At 43.4% G+C, this 19,285-nt stretch overlaps 1 protein-coding gene across 5 annotated transcripts in view; it reads right to left on the minus strand.

Annotated features, from left to right (window-relative positions):
• LOC143356152 (transducin beta-like protein 2) overlaps window positions 1-19,285 on the minus strand; it is a 62,394-nt gene that overhangs the window by 26,915 nt on the left and 16,194 nt on the right. For 3 of the 5 annotated variants that reach the window (XM_076791605.1, XM_076791602.1, XM_076791601.1), the window contains exon 2: window positions 15,672-15,929. In XM_076791605.1, coding sequence (XP_076647720.1) covers window positions 15,672-15,929 — 258 coding nt within the window. Of the gene's footprint in view, window positions 1-15,671; window positions 15,930-17,258; window positions 17,392-19,285 lie in introns of those variants that run through there. The other 2 variants (XM_076791603.1, XM_076791604.1) reach the window with 2 other exon arrangements.

Genomic DNA, 19,285 nt, shown 5'->3' on the forward strand with positions numbered 1-19,285 from the left:
ATTCATTGTACCAAATTTGATTAGGATCTGTAAAACGCAAGAAACTTGGGGGACTACTCTATATCGTACATTTAATTTTCTCAATTTTTATTTCATTAAATAACTTACTTTGATTTTATGGAATTTTTGAGGTACTTAGTTTGGCAGTCAAAGTGTTAATCCGGTCACTATTTGAAACTGTACCCACTGATTGTTGCCATAGACTCTCAGAATCCGCAGTCTACTGATTAGTCTCGCGGTTTCGTCTACGAGAACATTTCACGCGCAACAATCTACAAAGCATCGTCGCGAAGAATCGTTGCCCAAAATGTCTGCCACCTGTTGCCGAACAGCCTGCGTATTTTTGGTTAGAGGATTTTTTCTGGCCACACACCACGCGCATGCATCTCAGTCAGTCTCTTCTTTCTTTCTCCGACAATGAGATATCGTGGGATGTAAGGATCGAGGGGATGGTCTCCGATGAACAACGGCTCTTCCCTGTTAGGCGCGGGGAGACAAACGGAGACAAAAAGACGCGACGCTAACGAGAAAAAAAAACCCGTGTAACAGAGGTGTTTCGATGAATCGAGTGTGTTCCCAGGTCGACGCAGCCTCGCGAGACCCGACCAGATCTCCGCGATCCAGCGACACATTCTTACGCGATTTTATTTATACAGTCGATGAGTCATGCAACTTGGCTGGATCTCTCTCGCATGGTTAACGATACCTCCGCGCAGCGTTCGAGGAACAAGGTGAATGCGCGAGTCTTCCTTTTTTTTTTTCGTGTACCAGGGATGCGCGGTTTCGAACGATCGCCAATTTGTCCAATTAATTTCCAAAGAATATGACAATAGGTTTCCCTGTTCTCCGCCTCTTCGCGTCGCTCGTCGATCGTTTGCCGAATCGATTAACCCTCAGCACTCGAACGGCGACTGTAAAGCGACACTAGAAATTGCTGTATCGTTCTTCAAAATATTTTTTAATTACTAAAAAAAATTACTAAACACTTTAGTACTGTACGAGTAAATTGCACCACTTTCGTATGTGTAACATGAAAAAATATATAGAAGTGAAATATTCTAACGTTTTGAAGGTAAAATAGCTTCGAGTGCAAAGGGTCAACGCTACAACTACCAACTATTCGAAGCGAACGGTGCATACTGTTTTCTAAAATCGACAAGATTCAATTTATTCCAATTCTCCGCCATCTTGTTATTATTTCGTTAAGTGCGTACTTCAGCAATTTCTCGTCAAGGCATATCTCTATAATTTCAGTGATCGTAAGAGAGACCGGTCGTTCGACCGTAAGTCTAGTGTTGAACATTCGCGTTTCGAAAAGTGCATTCTGGAGTGCATCGAGAGTTCAAGAGAAAAGCGAACGTGTTCCGAAGGGCGCGGTTCGATGCTGCGCGTCGCTCGTCCTTGGGAAAAACAATGTCAGGAGTGTACCTAAATTTGGGTTTGGGAAAACGCAGACCCGAAGGTGTTTTGCGCGACTGTCAATTGCGATTGCAATTGCTGGTGGTGCTGCAGCGACCGATGCACCGGGAGCGAGACCCACGGTCGCATCGATCCGAGCCGCTCTTGACCCAGAGACCGCCATATTTCCGCCTTGAACCGGTGCCCTAGCCACGCGACGAGATGCGGCGGGATGCGACGAGATGCGACGACATGCGTCGGGGATGCACCGTGATGCGACGCGACGCGACCCTACCTAACCAATCCCACCGGAAACAGCGAGAATAACTTTTCGAAATTAGCGCCTCTACTTTCTAAAGAACGCACACCAACGTTCCTTCCCTCGTTTAGTGTTTCAGATCAATCGCAGATCGTACCGATTGTCGAGTCTCCAATATACAGGTTTTGCACTCGAAATTAACCCTTTGACGGATGTTATTAACACATTCGCGGCAGAATTATGAAATTCTGAAACTGGTTGCCGCAAACAGAAATTTCCCCCGCCACCATTCGAGTCCTGAAAAAAGTTACACCGATCGTTCCCTTCATACCGAACAATTTTTGCAAACAAACGTTTTTCGTAGCTTCAGTCCCTCACGAGATATTTCCGGTTTCAGATAAACGAAACACCCTGTATAAATAAGAAACTTTACATCTGGTTACTGTTACCCGCAAAAAAAGGTCTCAATTTGCAAAACCTGTAAGTCAACGAACCTGTCGGCTATTGGACGAGCAGAACACAGAGATAGAGAGACGCGACGCTAACGAGGGAAAAGCGTACGGGGAAAATCCCCGGCGAACGGAAGCGAGCAAGCGAGAGAGAGAGAGAGAGAGAGCGAGAGAGAGAGAGAGAGAGAGAGAGAGAGAGAGAGAGAGAGAGAGAGAGAGCTTGGGTCAATTCGATTCGAAAAAACCGTAGAAAGTGAAAGCCTGCCACGGACGTATGAATCGACGTACACGAGCTTCTGTGTCTGCGCACAGGATTCATAATGTCAACGCATTATCCGCTCCAGGAACCACGGGGTGAACGTGTGTCGGCTTTCTTCGCCGTTTCGAACGGAAAACGAGGAGGAAATCCCGGTTCCTCGGATAAACAATCGTATCGGCCGCGCGTCGCCTTCTACAGGGTGCTCCAATAAAAAATCCCCCATCGCTTACAATTCCGTTGTAGATAACATTCCGCACGAAACGGAGTTTCGTCGTTTTACGAAAAGCCACGCACGGTGGTTCAGAATCAGAAAATAGCTGGACAAAATTCATATCTCTTTCAACTATTTATCTGTGGCAGAACTGTGTGCAGTGATGATGAAAATTGTTGACAAAGACACGAAAAATCGTGGATTTTCCCGAACCAGACCGGCTGCGTCGCGACGAGATCCGTTCGGCGCTTCTACTTTTGTAGCTTGTGCAACTTTCGCCGGACGCGACACACGCAAAAGGATCGCTTTCTTTTCTTTTCTTCGCGTCGCGTCGACGCGATCGCGACCGTAAGCACAGCGATAACAACAACGATCGGGACGCGACCAGTTTCTTGGATCGTTTCAGCGGACCGCGAGGGCTTTTCACAGTATCCGAAATAGAATTAACTCGATTCATCGGGGGAATTAATACTCCTCCTCGACAAGACTCAGCTTGCTCGTTCTCGCGGATAGAACTTTCACAAGGAAAGTCCGAACCGCGGGATCTTGATAACCGAGAGAAAAATCTGCACCGCTTCGAAACGAAAGCCGACGATCCCGAAGACTCCGCAATTTCTACGCCGAGTGCAAAACTCATATCCACTGTCCCCCCATCGCATTTTACGCGTTTATAACGAAAATCATTAGACGAAATTTAACCCCCCTTAGTAGGCACCCTGGCTCGTTTATGTCTGTCGCGAAATTTCGCCACATCTATCTTTCCCAATTAACGCTTTTGACATTTCACGGTCCAACGAAAATATAATAATAAAATAGAGGACTCCGAGATACGTATTCCAGAATTTGTTCACATTTTTTGGAAGTCTGCAGCAGTGAAAAAGAATCGGTCCCCAAAACGGGCCAAATTCCACTTGACACTAAACCTACCAAGCGTAAAACATAAAACATCTCATTATAATATGTGCTTGACTAAAGAAGTCAATTCGGCAATTTCCCTGTGAAAAAGTTTTTACAATTTCAATAACTGTGAAACAGAAAACCGGTCGTTTTGACCGTGGTAAGTTTAGTGTTAAAGTAGTAACAGGATTAAAAGAACTTCGAGAATTGACGTAGTTCGATGTAGTTGAAATTATTTAACGCTACAACTACCGAACCGGTCAAAATGACTGGTTCCTAATTGTTTCTTTCGCAATTACTGAAATGATAAAAATGTTTCCATCAGAAATTTTTGAACTTCTCTATTGGAGCACACGTTAGAATAAAAATGGTACGAGGTTTGAATAGATGTAGTCTCGTCATCATTACACAGCAATATACATCAGTCGTATTTATTACTCGGTAGTTCTAGTGTTAAAGAAGGAACGATAATATTATGTTGCTCCAGTTACTTCCAACCGATGCGGTCAATTTTTAATTTGCATAGACGTCCACGGTCTGGGAATTATCTCTCGGAATAATAAACGATAGTTTGAGCCGGTGTTAGCTGATCCGAGAGAAGCGCCGATCCAATATCTGCGTATTATCGAGGATGTGCCACGTTGTTATCGAATGAAAGAAGATCGAACGATGGATCTTGAGCAATACGCGTAACGTTCGATGCGATTGACGAAATAGTTGTCGAGAGAACGCGATCGTTCGATCGATCAACGCCGGCGGGGATCATTGTTGCCGATTTTTCCGGCGAGATACGTCGCGCGAGTTGCGTCGTTTTGCATCGCGTGACGAAGCATGCGATAACACGACGCAAACGCGAGCATTCTTTTGCGTAATTTATTTCTCGAGAGCAAAACTTTCGATCGACGCTCGGCGTCGCAATTTTCATCGTTAAAATCGTCCTCTAATCTTTTCCCGAGTGGGAACTCGAGCGAAGTCGTCGCGTCGTTGCATCGGTGCATCGGTGCATCGATGATGCGGCTGCAACGTACAGGGTGTCCCGTTTCAATCGGAGAATAGGTGACACGAATTTTTATAATCTCGATAATAGTGAAATAGAAAACCGGCCATTCAATCGTGGTAGGTTCACCGTTAAATCGGACTTTTGCATTGATGGCATATCGGTACGACTAGTTTTTGTCATAAACGCGGAAAATCCGCAAGGCAGGTAGCTTTTACCGTGAGCGAACGCGTAGAGAATGCGCGAAGGTCGGCTGTGTATTTTTAAATTGAATCATATATATTCGTCGAACCACCGATCGATGCGTTCCGTAATTCAGTTGAAAAACACGCGGCGACCATCGATCGCTGAAAATCGTAATTGCCGCAGACACGTTATCGTAATTGCCGGGGGCATGTTATCGCAATTACCAGGGACGTGTTAACGTAATTGTGAATGCTACGCGATGTTTACGGTAAAATGTCTTTCGTATCGGCGGCTTTAAGTGGCCGCCGGCCGGGCAGGATTTTACAAGGAACGATAGAGCATCGGTGCATCGGTGCATCGGTGCATCGGACTGTTTTACCGTTTGACGAACAGCACACTGGGTGTGCATCGGCAACAAAAAAAAAATAGCAGAATTACGTCAGAGGCTCGCGTGAAGCCAGAATTACGTCAGAAAGAGCCTCGTAAGCGATATCGTCGCGAGCGTCCCTTGGTGAACATTTCGACGAACGACAGAGAGAGAGAGAGAGAGAGAGAGAGAGAGAGAGAGAAACAGAGAGAAAAAAAGGTGCACGAAAACCTCACCCTCGCACAGTGGTCTAAAACGCGAATTTAGTGACTTTAAACAATAACGCGTGATATGGGACGAGATGGGAAATAATTCTTACACGATTGTGTAGAAGAAAGTATGCTGAAAACACTCCATTTGGTAAAATTCTATGATCTCGTATGACACAGAAGATATTCCTTGCGAAGTCTTAAGAATTTTGAAAATTTTCTGCATTGCATTTGGCATGTTTAATACATTATGCATAGTAATTTTTAATCGACAATGGTAATTTCCAGTTTAAAGATAAACCTTTCATTTAAACAAAGAATTGAAAGGAAAATATTAAAAAGAATTGAAAGGAAAATATTAAAAAGGATCGTCAGGGCATCCCAAGGAAGAAAAGCAATTTTTCCCATGAGATAGGCTACCTCACAACTTTAACCGTTCATTACAGTAACAGTGTTTATTAACACTAGAACTACCGGACAAATCACAATGACTGGTTCCTAATTTTTTCTTCTACAATTACTGAAATTGTAAAAATGTTTTCTCTTCATTGAAGCACATGTTACAATAAAAGTTGTATCAAGTCAGAATGAGCACAGTCTTTTCTCGAAACAAGACTGTGTTCGTTGTTACAAAGCAATATTCGTCAGTCGCATTCATTGCTCGGTAGTTCTAGTGTTAAATTTTATTAGTTTTTTTTTCATTTTCAAGGTTGATGGATATTTAGAAAGCAATAAGCATTGAAGTCGATATGAGACAGTTGATTTTCTGGCAAAATGTCACTAAATTTCGCGTTTTGGACCAGTGTGCCATGGAGGTGTGCAAGAAAGGAAGAAAAACTAATCAAGGGAGCAGAGAGCCGAGGGAATCGCATAACGGAATACCGCGTTTGCAGGAACGACCGGCTTCGATATGTACCGTTGCGTCATTTAATGAAATCATCCGGCACGCGTGCACTCGCTTGCCTTACCGCGTTCGAGGAAATCCCTGGTCTCCGTGGGAAGTCTGACTAACGTTTGGAGAAAGATCCGCGGAAACGACGACTCATCGTCGACTGGCATTGGTCTAGAACCGGTATGGGAGCGCGTAAGCGTCGCCTCGGGTTTCTCTCGTTGCTCGGGATGCCCCACCGAGCAATCCCTAACCCAATTTCGAAAACCACCTAATCACCTCACCGAATGCACCGCACAGTGGACAGTTGAAACCATCTTCGAGGTTTCATATTTTTCCCACAAACTTTAGTACACGCGATAACCCTTCGAACCTTCAAAATTAACCACTTTAGATAATTACGAGATTATCGCCCCGAAGACAAAGTTCAGAAATTCAAACAAAGTAACAAAACTTTTCAGACCATTTACCAATATGTATTCCGCATCGTTTGTCATATTTCCGACAATCTGGCAACAATAACGAACGAACATGTTCGCGACAAAAGTCGCTGAATATTCATTCTCCTGTAAATTTCAGGAAACATATTTTTTTAAAAATGAGGTCACCTTTTGAATGTTAATATGTATTTTTCACTTCACAATGTTCCAGCTGGTGTCGAGACCAATTCAACGAGCATAACTTTAAACCGTGAAATAATACAATAATTTTGAATAGGCTTCCTAGGATAGGCAACTCCCTAATCCTCGTCTATCGTGGGATTAGTTTAATAATTTTTCGAAATGTCGACACACTGCTTTGTCCACTTAATTTCTGCGGATCGAAGGCGCGAATGGAACAATCTATTTTTTTATTCGTTCCCGTGTAACTACCACACGGAAATGGAACGAGACGCGGCGTGTAACCGCGGCATTGGGACAGCAGGCATTAGCATCGAATATTTGCGCATACAATTATGCTAAGCAACTCGATAAGACTATAATGTTAAAAATATGTATCGCTCGTGTTTCTATATTTAACCAGCTCGATGCTTTTCTGTGTCGATGGTGTTTCCAAAGCTGTGCTTGCTCTACCAACAGCGAAAAACAAACCACGTTCGAAAAATTGCTGTATGGTGGCCACGAAATCTCGTCCTAGAGCTCGAAAACGCGGAGCGCATCTCAGGGTTGAAAGTTTTGAAAAATGTTTCGGAAGAAGTTTGAGAAACGCTGCACGCGGACCTCGTTGTCGAGAGCGGCGATCTGTCGCGCGACGTGTGGGCTTGATTTAAGGCCAGAGAATTTCCCACGTCCCGCTATTATTAGCAACGTTATATCCCCGCGCCCGCACCCGCACCGGTGCTCATGTTCTGTTACGTTGCGATCCGAAAAGGTGCTACACCGCGGCAGCCAATGGCCCCGAATTCTATATATCCGTTTCGCCGAATCGATCTCGCTCGATCGAATATTAAACAGACCGGACTCGTCGATCGTCGCCGCGATTCATCCTCCGAGTCATCGATCGATCGATCGCCGGAATGCCCACGGAATCTTTAAAAAGACCAGAGATTCGGAAGAGCTTGGCGAACGCTGCCGAGGCGAGGCGAGGCAGGGCGAGGTGTCATGGCGACGATTCTCGCCTTGCGCGTTGACCTTTCACCAGTCAATGTCGCCGCTTCGAAAATCGCGTTGCAAATTTCCCGAGCTTTCCGGTCCGAGGTTCGAGATCGATTCGCTTGTAACAACTCGCTCGCCGATTTCATGACAACCATGTTTTGAATCGTTACTAGACTGCGGATTTTATGCGTTTGCGACAAAAATCGGTGAACTCGATTTAAAGCAGTGGACATATTTCACGCTAGGTTCACGGAGCACTAAATGTGGCCAGTTTGGATGATTTTATAAAAATATCAAGAAAATATTCAGCCAGATTTTTAGCAGCTTTCACCAAAATATATGTTCCAAGGACTAAATGTGTTAAATAAATTTCCTACAAATGCATTTTTACATTCACAATAATTGTAAATTAAAGAATGTAGAACCCGTCATTTTGACGGATCCCGTGGATCTAGTGTTAATACGAAAGATACAAGATTTAACCCTTAGCACTCGAATGGCGACTGTAAGGCGCCGATGAAAATTGCTGTATCATTGTTTAAAATATTTTTGACCTTATTAAGTATTGTACCAATAAATTGCACCATTTTCGTAAGTATAATATGAAGAAGAATATGTAGAAGGGAAATATTCTGGGTCGGAAGAAATGTTTCGTTTTGGAGTTAAAATAGCTTCGAATGCAAAGGGTTAAAGATTTAAAGATTTAAAGATATTAAGATATTTAAAGAAAGCTTTTCTAAGATATTTGAAGATTTTGGGGCACCAGCGTACTGGTTTCAGCTTAATAAAATAATTAAAAGAAGAAAGAAATGTTTATTTCGCCCCTGCGTCTTGCAATCGATACAAATATTTTTTATTTTGCATAAAAGTCGACAGTCTAATCATTACGTTTCAAATATTGTATATTTGGTACTGCACACCGACATATCCTACACTTTTGAGGATCTAGGTGTTTTCGTCGGGCAAAAAAAATTTTCTGCGTCAAATGCGAGAATAAAAATGTATTTCTGGCATTGATAATTTTAGGTATCCAAAAACAACATGCCCATGTCCTTGTCCATTTCTGTTGACTTGACTGTTTCGTGTTTCGCGTTATCATTGTTCTCGCGAACGCATAAAAATCCGCAGTCTATTCGCGAAACAATGAACGATACGGAAACGGTTCGAGCGGCCATAAACGGGACACCTACCCTATTTAAACGAACGATTGATAATCGCGCGGAGGTGTGTCGACGGGTCTCGGAGTCGTCGAGGAGCGCCGAGAGCGCGCGGCCAAATGAGTCACGTTAATTGCCAAGTAATCTGTCAACGATAATTCCGCGACAACGGTCAGAGGTTTTGAGAAATTACGAATATCGCGTTATGGACGTTATCCAAACGGGCGGCACACGCGCGTCTGCCGTTGCCCGCGCGATAAATATGCACCTTGGGACTGCGCCGGAAACGCAAGACCTCGAGGAATTTATCGCGCCGCACGGAAACCTATGCATATGATGATTCGCGATTTATGCAAGCATTGTTTCGCGTGTCAGCGATACGTCGCAACACGCTTGCAACTCGCGTGCGAGCACCGGGCCGCGAGGAGGAGCGAAAGCCTCGAGAAAGCTCAGGGACGTCGGTGGTCCGCGGATCTCATCCACGGAAAAAAAAACGTTTGCGAAAACGTTTTGCGTTCTACGAGCGGATAGAAGCGATCATCGAAAAAGCATAACTAGAAGCTGGACACATCAGAGACAAGCTCGACTGAGAGAAAAGGGCGAAGAAATCAGTAAAGCAGGAGTCCGAGGAGGTCAAAATGAATGGGAGGTCAAAGTGAATTGGAGGTCAAAATGAATGGGAGGTCAAAATGAACGAGAGGTCAAAATGAATGAGAGGTCAAAATGAATGGGAGGCCGTACAGTGGGCGAAAACGCGATTTCGGCGCTCGAAAAATGGAAATTTTTTTTTTTGTTTTTATATAAATTAGTGATGGGAATGTTTTAAGAACATTCCAAAGGAAGCAAACCCAAAACAAATTTTCTACCCCCACCCTCGACCCCCAGGAGGCCGGCAAAGTTCGAGGAAAAAATGAAGAACGTGAAATTGTCTCCTTTCACAGGATTTTTCCAAATTTCAAGTGCATTTAAAAGAAAACTATCAGAAATATAGCTGAGTTGGGTTTAGACAATACGAAAGCTTGCATCTTCTAGGATTTAAAACGACGTTAAAACAAGTGATTGTTATTACATCTTGAAAATTATAGTTTTTTCAAGTGAGCACAAGTTTCTTGCCGGAATGCACATCTCAGCCGGAACCTCATAGAACCTTGCACCGACTATGATAAACTATGATTCGTTGACCAAACGATGCAAAAGAATTCATTTGCGACAACTTTCAACAAATCTAAATTACAGATTTACTTCAGGAATGTTAATGCAGAAGCAATACGCACTTATTCTATAATTTGTTTCAAACCTGTGTAACTAATAAACACCGTGTAAATTCAAACTGATTTTTGTTGCAATTTGAAGCTAGAAAATGTTACCTTTTTACCTATTAAATTTCGTTCAATTATCTCGAATGGTTCACAAGTTATTATTCTAGAGCGCCAAAATCGCATTTTCGCCCAGTGATTTCCCACTGTGAGCGTAGAACTCTGAGAAAGCGTTCTACCGACTCCGCGGCAAGTAGAACTCTTTAAGAACTATGATAGCTGATCGAGTTTCAAGGAGGTGGTTACATATATCGAACGGAGTACATAGAGTCTATGTATGTACATGGATTAGACGAGCCGTACAACACTAACGAGGTAGAATTCGAGGAACAGGACCGATATCCTCGAGCCAGGAGGTCGAGTTCGATTCGAGCGTGCTGCCAAGGCGATAGAACTCGCAGGAGGTACTTGCTCGACGGATAGATCCGATTCCGAGTCACGTGGAGATCGATCGAGACGGAAGCTAGACGCTGCGAGAGATCACAGTTCTGCGAGATCAACCGGGAGAGGAAATCAGATGCTGAACGCGATAGATCCGATTTAACACTAGGTTTACGGAGCACTAAAAGCGACTATTTTGCATTACTTCATAAAAACAACAAGAACGAGCTACCCACATTTTTAGCAATATTTTTAAAATAATGTATACCCAAAGAAATAAATTTGCTAAATAATTTCTTGTGTGTGCATCCTTAGAATCTTAATAATATTAAATTAAAAATATTAGAATCCGTCATTTTGACGAGTCCTGTAAATCTAGTGTTAAAATCACATGGGGATCGATCGAGACGGAAGCTAGCCGCTGCGAGTGAGCGCAGCTCTGCGAGATCAACCGGGAGAGGAAATGAGATGCTGAACGGCGTAGATCCGATTTAAAATCACGTGGGGATCGATCGAGACGGAAGCTAGACGCTGCAAGAGAACACAGCTCTGCGAGATCAACCGGGAGAGCAAAAATAAGATGCTGAACGCGTCGATGGGAATCACCCGCGACGCGGATAAGTTCCATTTCGGAGGAGTTGCTCGATCTTCCGAGAAGTGGAGGATCGGTGATCGAGACGGTTAGTCATGGTTCTCGGTAGGAGAGCACGGTGTTCGCGCGAATCGTCTCCCGATTCGAGGTTAAGCGCCCGCGGAGAAACGGCAAAAGAGAAACTCTCGGCGAGGCGAGGCGAGGCGAGGCGAGGCGAGGCGAGGCGCGTCGGGAAGCTGACGCGCTCGCGCGCGTTTTACGAAAATCTTCCATGGCCAACGGGGTCACCCACGAACCTTAGCAGGAGCGTCGCCGAAGGATAACGCTCTCGAGTGCCCGAATATCTTAACCCTTACACGGCGGTCCGTTACGAAACCAAAGTCTAACGTCACGCGTCTTATGAAAATAGAAGATGTCCCACATACCGGGACCAATGGCAGCGCGCGGCACGACCGCGTCCCCCCCCCCCCCCCCCCCACTCCCACGGCGGCGGAACTATCGGATTTTCGATCGACGATCTCGCCTTCGATCGCTCCGGTTTTTCCGGCGTTCCTCTGTTGTCAACCGCGCGGTCGAAACGCGATCGAAGCGATCGCGGGCCGCGTCGACTCCGGAGAGAAAGAGAGAGGGGAGGGGGCAGATAGTAGACCCGTTCCGATCTCAAAGATGAAATAGTGAAAGTAGTCGTTCGGCCCGAGCGATTTTTCCACCATTTTCTGCACTTTCACTCGCCGGCCGCAGTCCTTCGGCTAATCGAGTATCCTCTAAATCGGCCATTTTCGAGGCGGTCTATACGATTTCCGGTCAACGGAAAAAATTCAAACCGGCGCGACGGCGCTCGACGACACGGTCAAAAGAGAATTCATCGATGGTCGTTGCAAAAAGCTTTTGAAAGGCTCTCTCTCTCTCTCTCTCTCTCTCTCTCTCTCTTTCTCTCCTGGCCGGTACCACGCGACGCGACGTCCCGTCTAAGTAAACAACACCGAGGGGGGAAAAACGGTCAATTTCTCTCGCGTGAGAAACGACTCTCGTTTCGAGTCGAAAAACCCCGACGTGCTGGACCGTTCGTAAAAACTGAACGGGTAATCGGGGGCAGGATAACGTTTTTCGAGAGTTTGAAGCGCGAACGACTCGGTTTCACTCGAAACGACCTACATCGACGACCGTTTACTCCTGTTGCCGCTGCTCGAGACAGGACTAAGCGGAAAAAGCAACCAGCAGAAAAATGCGTTACTAACGAGTAAAGCTGGTGTCCGATAACGAGTCGAGCCGATTCGTTTTCTTTCGTTTCGTTTCGTCTCGTCTCGCTCTGTACCGACGGTGGTGAGAACCGTGTTTTCCCTGCTGGGGAGAGTCAACCTTCTCTAGGAGACGTCGACCGCGATTCCATATTGAAATTGATCACTAGATTTCGCGGATCTTTACGCGTTTTCATGACGCCAATGATTTTGTGCAGTTTACAACGGTAATTGAACTAAAAGAATTTAGGAACGTGGATGTATTTGTATTGTCAATTTATTAGGGTCGTTAACCCCTTTGAATTCTAAAGATCTTAATGAAATTCGGGTTGTCCGCGGATCTTTATGCATTTATAGCTTCTGAAAATTTTCAAAAAATGCTAAAACCGTAACATTCAACAGAATTTAGTAGAATTTTTCAAAATTTATTATTTATTCCAGATCTGCAAAGGCTACTGTGCCACAGAAAATAAAATTTTATTTGACCACATTTTCTTAAAATAACTAAAAAAAAAATTGCATAAACATCCGCAGTCTACTAAACAAAAATCACTGTCAGTCATATGTGACTGACATGGCAGTTAACGTATTGAAGAAAAAATGAAATTTTAATTGTGTTTCTGGCAATTCATGCAGACCATTTTTATTTCGCATAAAGAGCAACAATGGAGACATTGAAATTTTTCGCTAGGCTCGGGACGAGTGCGATATTTAATTTTTTTTTTAAATTTTGATCGTTGTCAGGTTGTTGCACGACTGCGCACCTTCACGCAAACTAAATAAACGTTCTCCCCGAATTGCCAGAAACTGATATAGAAAGTTATTTTCGTTTTCAACGCCTTCGCAAATTGCCCATCGAGCAAACAAGAATCGAATGCAAACGAGTCGAATTGATATTCCGTGATTAGCCTCCGAGAATCCTGAAATAAATTATTCCGGATTCCCCAGCAGGAAAATGAACGTGTTTACAAGCTTTTTGTCCGTTTATTTTTGCTCAGTTAGGTGTCTGCGTTTTAGAGGAGTGCGGCGATAACGAAGCACAGTGTCGCGAATGGCAATTTTAGGTGGAAAAAAGTCACGTCAAAAAATAGATACTACATTCATATATTCTTCTCTCAGAATCTTTTAATTATACCCATAATACGTGAAAATTCCGAACCGTAAATACGGCGAAATCATACGCTTATATTTGTTCTAAAGAAAATTATATCAGAGCAATAAATACGAATCTTTAAGCTTCTATATTCTATATTAACATACGTAAATATTTACACTAATGTTCGCAAAGTTCGTTAATAAAGTCCTTTACAATAATTTTTAGAGATTTTTTGAGTACCAGTTTTCTATGCCGGTTAGTTGACCTTAATAGAGCAGAACTAGAAAGTCTGAAAAGATCCCATCTTGAAATTTTTATTGCGTCAAGTTCAAACTATGTAGAAGGGATTCTGACAAAAATCAGCTGCAAACATCTGCTAACCTGCCTGTCACAATTTTTGAAAATCTTTGCAACACCGTACGGTGGACCGAATGGGCATTCCAAGGAAGCAGCAGCTAACAGAAAATTGCAATCGGTTTGAAGAAGCATGAAACAACGATCTATGATTTTTTTCCACCTAGAATGGCCATTCGCGACACTGTGCGAGGACTCGAGGTGGTAAACACGCGAAACGGTAAGAACGACGGCGCAAGCGGAGAAAACAATGGGAGGAAAATCGAGGGAAAGGCGAAAGGGCCGACGAAAGCTCAAAGCGCAAAGGCTTTTCGAGCGATAACAAATAGGAATGAGAAGTTCCCGATGAAGAATCTGCTCGGAGCCGCTCTATCGGAGACACCGACAGCTTTTTATCGCTTTTCTCGTGCAACAACGGGAATTCTTGCGTGGACCGGACCGGACAATGAGTGTCGTTCGACGGATAACCCCTCCCGCGGACAAATATGTCGTCCAATTCAAAGGATAATCCCAATCTTCCAAGAAAAATATTTCTCGTTTTCTCCTGGTACTTCCGTTCTAAACTTTCCTAAGAGACTCTTCCCCCTCCAAGATTCGATTTCGACAATACTCAGACCCGCTCTAAATTGTAGAAGATTCCGAAGGTCAAGGTCGTCTAGAATTGAAAATTCCCAAACGTTCGGACTCTAACCAAAAAAGTGCGTCAACGCGAGTACCTTTCTCTCCAGAATTTTCTGATGACAATACAAATTCAGAGATATATTTTTTTATCGTCGGATCGCATAACGTTGCGCAATACTTTTATCGAGCTCGTTCCGCGTTCGAACAACAACGGTCACCAACCCCCCACCCCCCACCCCCGATCGTCCCTGTCGAGATGGCGCGTTTATCGAATACATACAAAGAAGACGAACGGTCTGATAACCGAATGAAAAATTAATCTCCCAACGGGACACGATCGTCTAGTGTTTGGTCGGCTTATCTCGAAATACTATTTCATCCTAACGCGGGCGGCGACGCGATAAAACTCGGACGCAGAAATCCAGCGGTGCACGAAACACCGAACAACAACAACGACAACAAACAAAAAAAAACCCTATAGAAGCTTATAGAGAGCCGATAGAGCCTACGTAAACCCGGTTGGAGCAAACCTCTGCGCGATCCGATCCACAACCTCTTCGCAAAAGTATCCACGTGAAATTCTGTTGCTCCGTTTATTTTCTCGATCGACGATCGAACCGTTAGTGCAAACACAGGAGGAGACGCGGTGCAATGAAAATCGTGGCGAGTGTGAACGGAGTGGTAAGCGATACAGTGAACTCTCGATGTATGTCAACAACACGGGTCTTGCCGGCGACGTGTATCGTGCAGGAGACGTACTCGACCCGTGTTATGTTTACTCCGCGGGGATAATTCCGCGACGCTTATCACCCACGCCTCGCCGACATATATAGAGAAATCACTGCATAGAAAAAACGAACGGGAGACCGGGGAAAGTCGACGCATTTTTCTCTTTGCGTATTGCAAGCATAACAACGAGAAAAATACGTACTATTTTCGAGCAATATATTTTTGAATGCCAAGGTGTTCGCCGTTGTACGTCGGAGAGGATGGATACTTTTGTGATTGGTCGGGTGCGTTAACCTTGTGTACATTTATCACAGTCGACCCTCGTATAACGCGATTCATCGGTCACACGAGGTAATAATTGGTACCCAAAATCGAATTGGATGAAATTTGACAGAAATGAAATCCGCAATTATTTCTCCGCGTTATACGAGGGTTGACTGTACTCGTTTCCGTTTGCTTGTTTGTACATACCTTCGGCACAACTTGCGAGGAACTTTCCGTTGCTCGAGAAACTCATGTCGAGGACGGGGGCTGTGTGTCCTTTCAATGCACCGACCATCCACGAGTGGGTGAACTCCTGCTGCGCCTCGCGTCTCTTCTTATTTTTGGCGCGTTTGTTGTTAGCCGCGCCGGTTCCTCCCGTTGTCGTAGACCCAGGTCCAGTCGCGACAGATCCTCTGGTCGACTCTCTCGGATCCTCACACTTCACTTTCTCCGATAACTCGGCATCTGCAATCAGAAAACACCATTTCAATGACCTTGCAAACACAAATTTACAGTAACGAGCAAAACTGAGTCTACACTATTTGAAGCAACATAACTTTTCAAAAATTAGATCAAACGACTTGAATTTTATCGAGAAGTTGGAAGGATTAGTTTCTTAGACGAGGTGTAAAAAATTTTTGAGAAAAGTTTCAATTGGTCGGAATCGCAAAAGAAATAGTAAAAGTTGGTTTTTTCAGCTTTTTTATCCGAGTCTGTATTGAAAATTTAAAAAATGTGTTTGATTCGCTTGAATAAATTATATGCATGCTGAAAATTTCACCGATATTGGTTAATTCGTTTACGAGTTATAAACGCTTGAAAGTGGAAAAATTGCCATTTTTCACGATTCTCGACTTAAAATCGTACTTTTAACCGTTTATAACTCGTAAACGAATTAACCAATATCGGTGAAATTTTCAGCATGGATATAATTTATTCGAGCGAATCAAATACGAATCAAATCTAATTTTTAAAAAGTTACGTTGCTTCAAATAGTGTAGACTCAGTTTTGCTCGTTACTGTATATCGAAACAAGCGATCCATGCGGCAAGGGATGAAGTAGTGCACCGAAACGCAACTCTATTCTGTTAACGTAATTCCGTTCAGATATTTTGCAATCGTCTAGACGCAGTTCGAGAGACAAGGCGCGTTGCTCCTGCCCGATTCCCGCAAGGCTCAAATCTACGAGGCGGTTGCATCAGCCTAACGCACGCGGTGTTAACGCCGCGCTTCTGATAGAAGACTCGAACCGAGTCGAGAAATCAGAACATTCTGAAACACCCTGTACAGTTTCGGAATGCGAGAATGCAACAGGATATTTAGGCGGGCACGAACAACTCCCGACGACATCCCTTGTCTACTCCAGTTTCATCCTGTCGGTAAGGTTTCAATATTTCGAAGATCCTATTGCCGGCCGCTAGATTCGATTACTCGAGTTTGAACCACCCTGTACACCAAGTGCCCAAAACAATAATAAACAATAAATAATAAAGAATATAGGACCCCGTGTACCGTGATAAAGAATCGATACGCGCCTAATCGTAAATTCCGTTGAATCACTCTGTGCACGTGGAAGCAAAGATGGCGGCGGACGGGTAAACAAAAACAGCGTGCAAGCTGCGTTGGGCGATTACCACCTGAGAAAAAGTTTCCCGTTTCCGAAACGTTTCGAAATTTTTCGCTGTGCACCCCGGCGTCATAGTTTCCCGGAAAATTAAATGGAAAATAATTAAATTATTGACACGAGAGACACTCGAGGAATCGTTCACGGTTACGGGGGGGGGGGGCAAGCACGAATTCAAATCTGACGGAACACACCGGTCACGTGGAACCAGCCACGTAGGACCTATGCACGCGCGCCTAATCCCCTCCGCGATGATTCTATTTACGATGAAACACGGCCCGAGACCAGCAGACGCAACCACACCGCATTGTACGCGCGTAGCTACTGCCTCTGCATTTACGTTCGAACCTACGTTTTTTCTCCCGTATCTCATCTGGTTGCAGAGAACGAGCTAACCTTATCGTCGCGAGAGGGAAGCAAAACATCGCCAGGAAAACACTGTGTGCGCGGGAACGCGGCGCGGCGCACGAGCCACGTGACGACTCTGCACATTCTGCTGCACTATTCTCTATTCCACTAACTCTCCGCAACTGTGAAACAGATCTCGAGACCCTAGCTGTCGAAATTCTATCCCTACTTCGGGCCCCCCTTTCGAACCACTGACCGAGTAAGAAACACGCGAGCGAAATTAAAAACTGCAAAATTTCCAGTTTTTTTTTCCATACTAAACTTTTTCTACCGTATTCGACTCCTACTTTCTGTACTAACCCGAGTGGTGACTCTGAAGCGCCACTGTTCTGGCATTGTTCCAAAGAAATTACGGAAAATGTTACAAGATATTTGTTACGTTAGAAAATTTGCGGATCAGTTTCGAATGAATAAAATGAAAATAGGACGGAAGAAAAGTTTAGTTTTAGAATGAAAATACCGCCGAGTGCAAAGAGTTAAAATGACACGAACTGAATGATATAAACACGACTGTCGTTACACGCGAAATAAGCGATTTTTAATTGACGAGATATATTGCTCCACTGAACCGATATTAAAGAGAACGCTCACACAAACAGTATGCAGCGATGTAGACGGCACTGATGGCGCGACACGTGTAGTCGACTGTGTACGAGATACTACGTGATAACTTTGAAACTCAGAAAATGTTGAAAAGCAAGGAATTTTGACAAGCGCAGATGTAGATCGTAAGACGATTTCACGTGCACTGAAGTCGACCAAGCACTTGACCGCCCTTTTATAATATTTGACCTGCGCAACAGGTATACTAATGTTTTCGGGGTGAACAATCAGCCCTCTACCGAAACATTGCGACCCCCAACCCCCTACCCCCACTCCGCATCAGGCCGCTCCGGTGCACAGTGTCGCGAACTATAATTCTATTCAACCAGCAGGAACTGTGACAGACCTGGGCAAAATTTCGAGAGAAAATATTTAAAATATTGTTTTAAATAGTATAATTTAATGTGGTTCAAATAAAATACTGCTTTAAATAGAACGAACAATTGCAGCAAATAAAATGTTTACAATGAAAATAAATTGAGCAAATAGTTAATATTATAAATAGTAATGTTTAACATAAGAAACTATAATAGTTAACAAAGTATTATTTCTAGCTTAATTACGAATAAATATCAGAAAATATCAGAAAAGTATAAGTTACTATCAACTATTTGAAATAGTATTTTACACAGTTCTACAAAATAAGTCTCGCTATTTTCAATATTTTCCAAATAAATTACTATTTTCATATAGTAAATAAATACAATAAATAAAATAATCTATTTGCATGATTATACGTATGCTTTAAAAATAAAATTAACTATTTACTATTTTCTATTTCAAATTCTATTTTGCTCAGCACTGTACTGTAATCAATTTCGACTTCCTGCATATATGTATGTACACACACAGGCTCACGAAAATATTCGAACGCCCTTTAAAACAGTAGAACATTTTTTAAATTGAACCAAACGATCTGATTTTTGTTTTAGCAATTAGAAGAATTCGTTTACCGAATGACGTGCGAAAAAATTTGAAGAAAATTGTAATCGGTAAGAATTACATGAGAAAATAAAAATGACACCTTTTGCAACTTTTTTATTTGAGCCTGTAGTGAAAATTTAAAATATGCGTTTTCTATGTCAGTTATACACGTGCTGAAAATTTCATTGATATCGATTAATATACGCACGAGCTATAAATAGTTAAAAGTGGTGAAAATCATTGTTTTATAAAAATGACGATA

Source organism: Halictus rubicundus, chromosome 8 (genome assembly GCF_050948215.1).
Source record: "Halictus rubicundus isolate RS-2024b chromosome 8, iyHalRubi1_principal, whole genome shotgun sequence".
In the NCBI taxonomy this organism is placed as follows: Eukaryota; Metazoa; Arthropoda; class Insecta; order Hymenoptera; family Halictidae; genus Halictus; species Halictus rubicundus.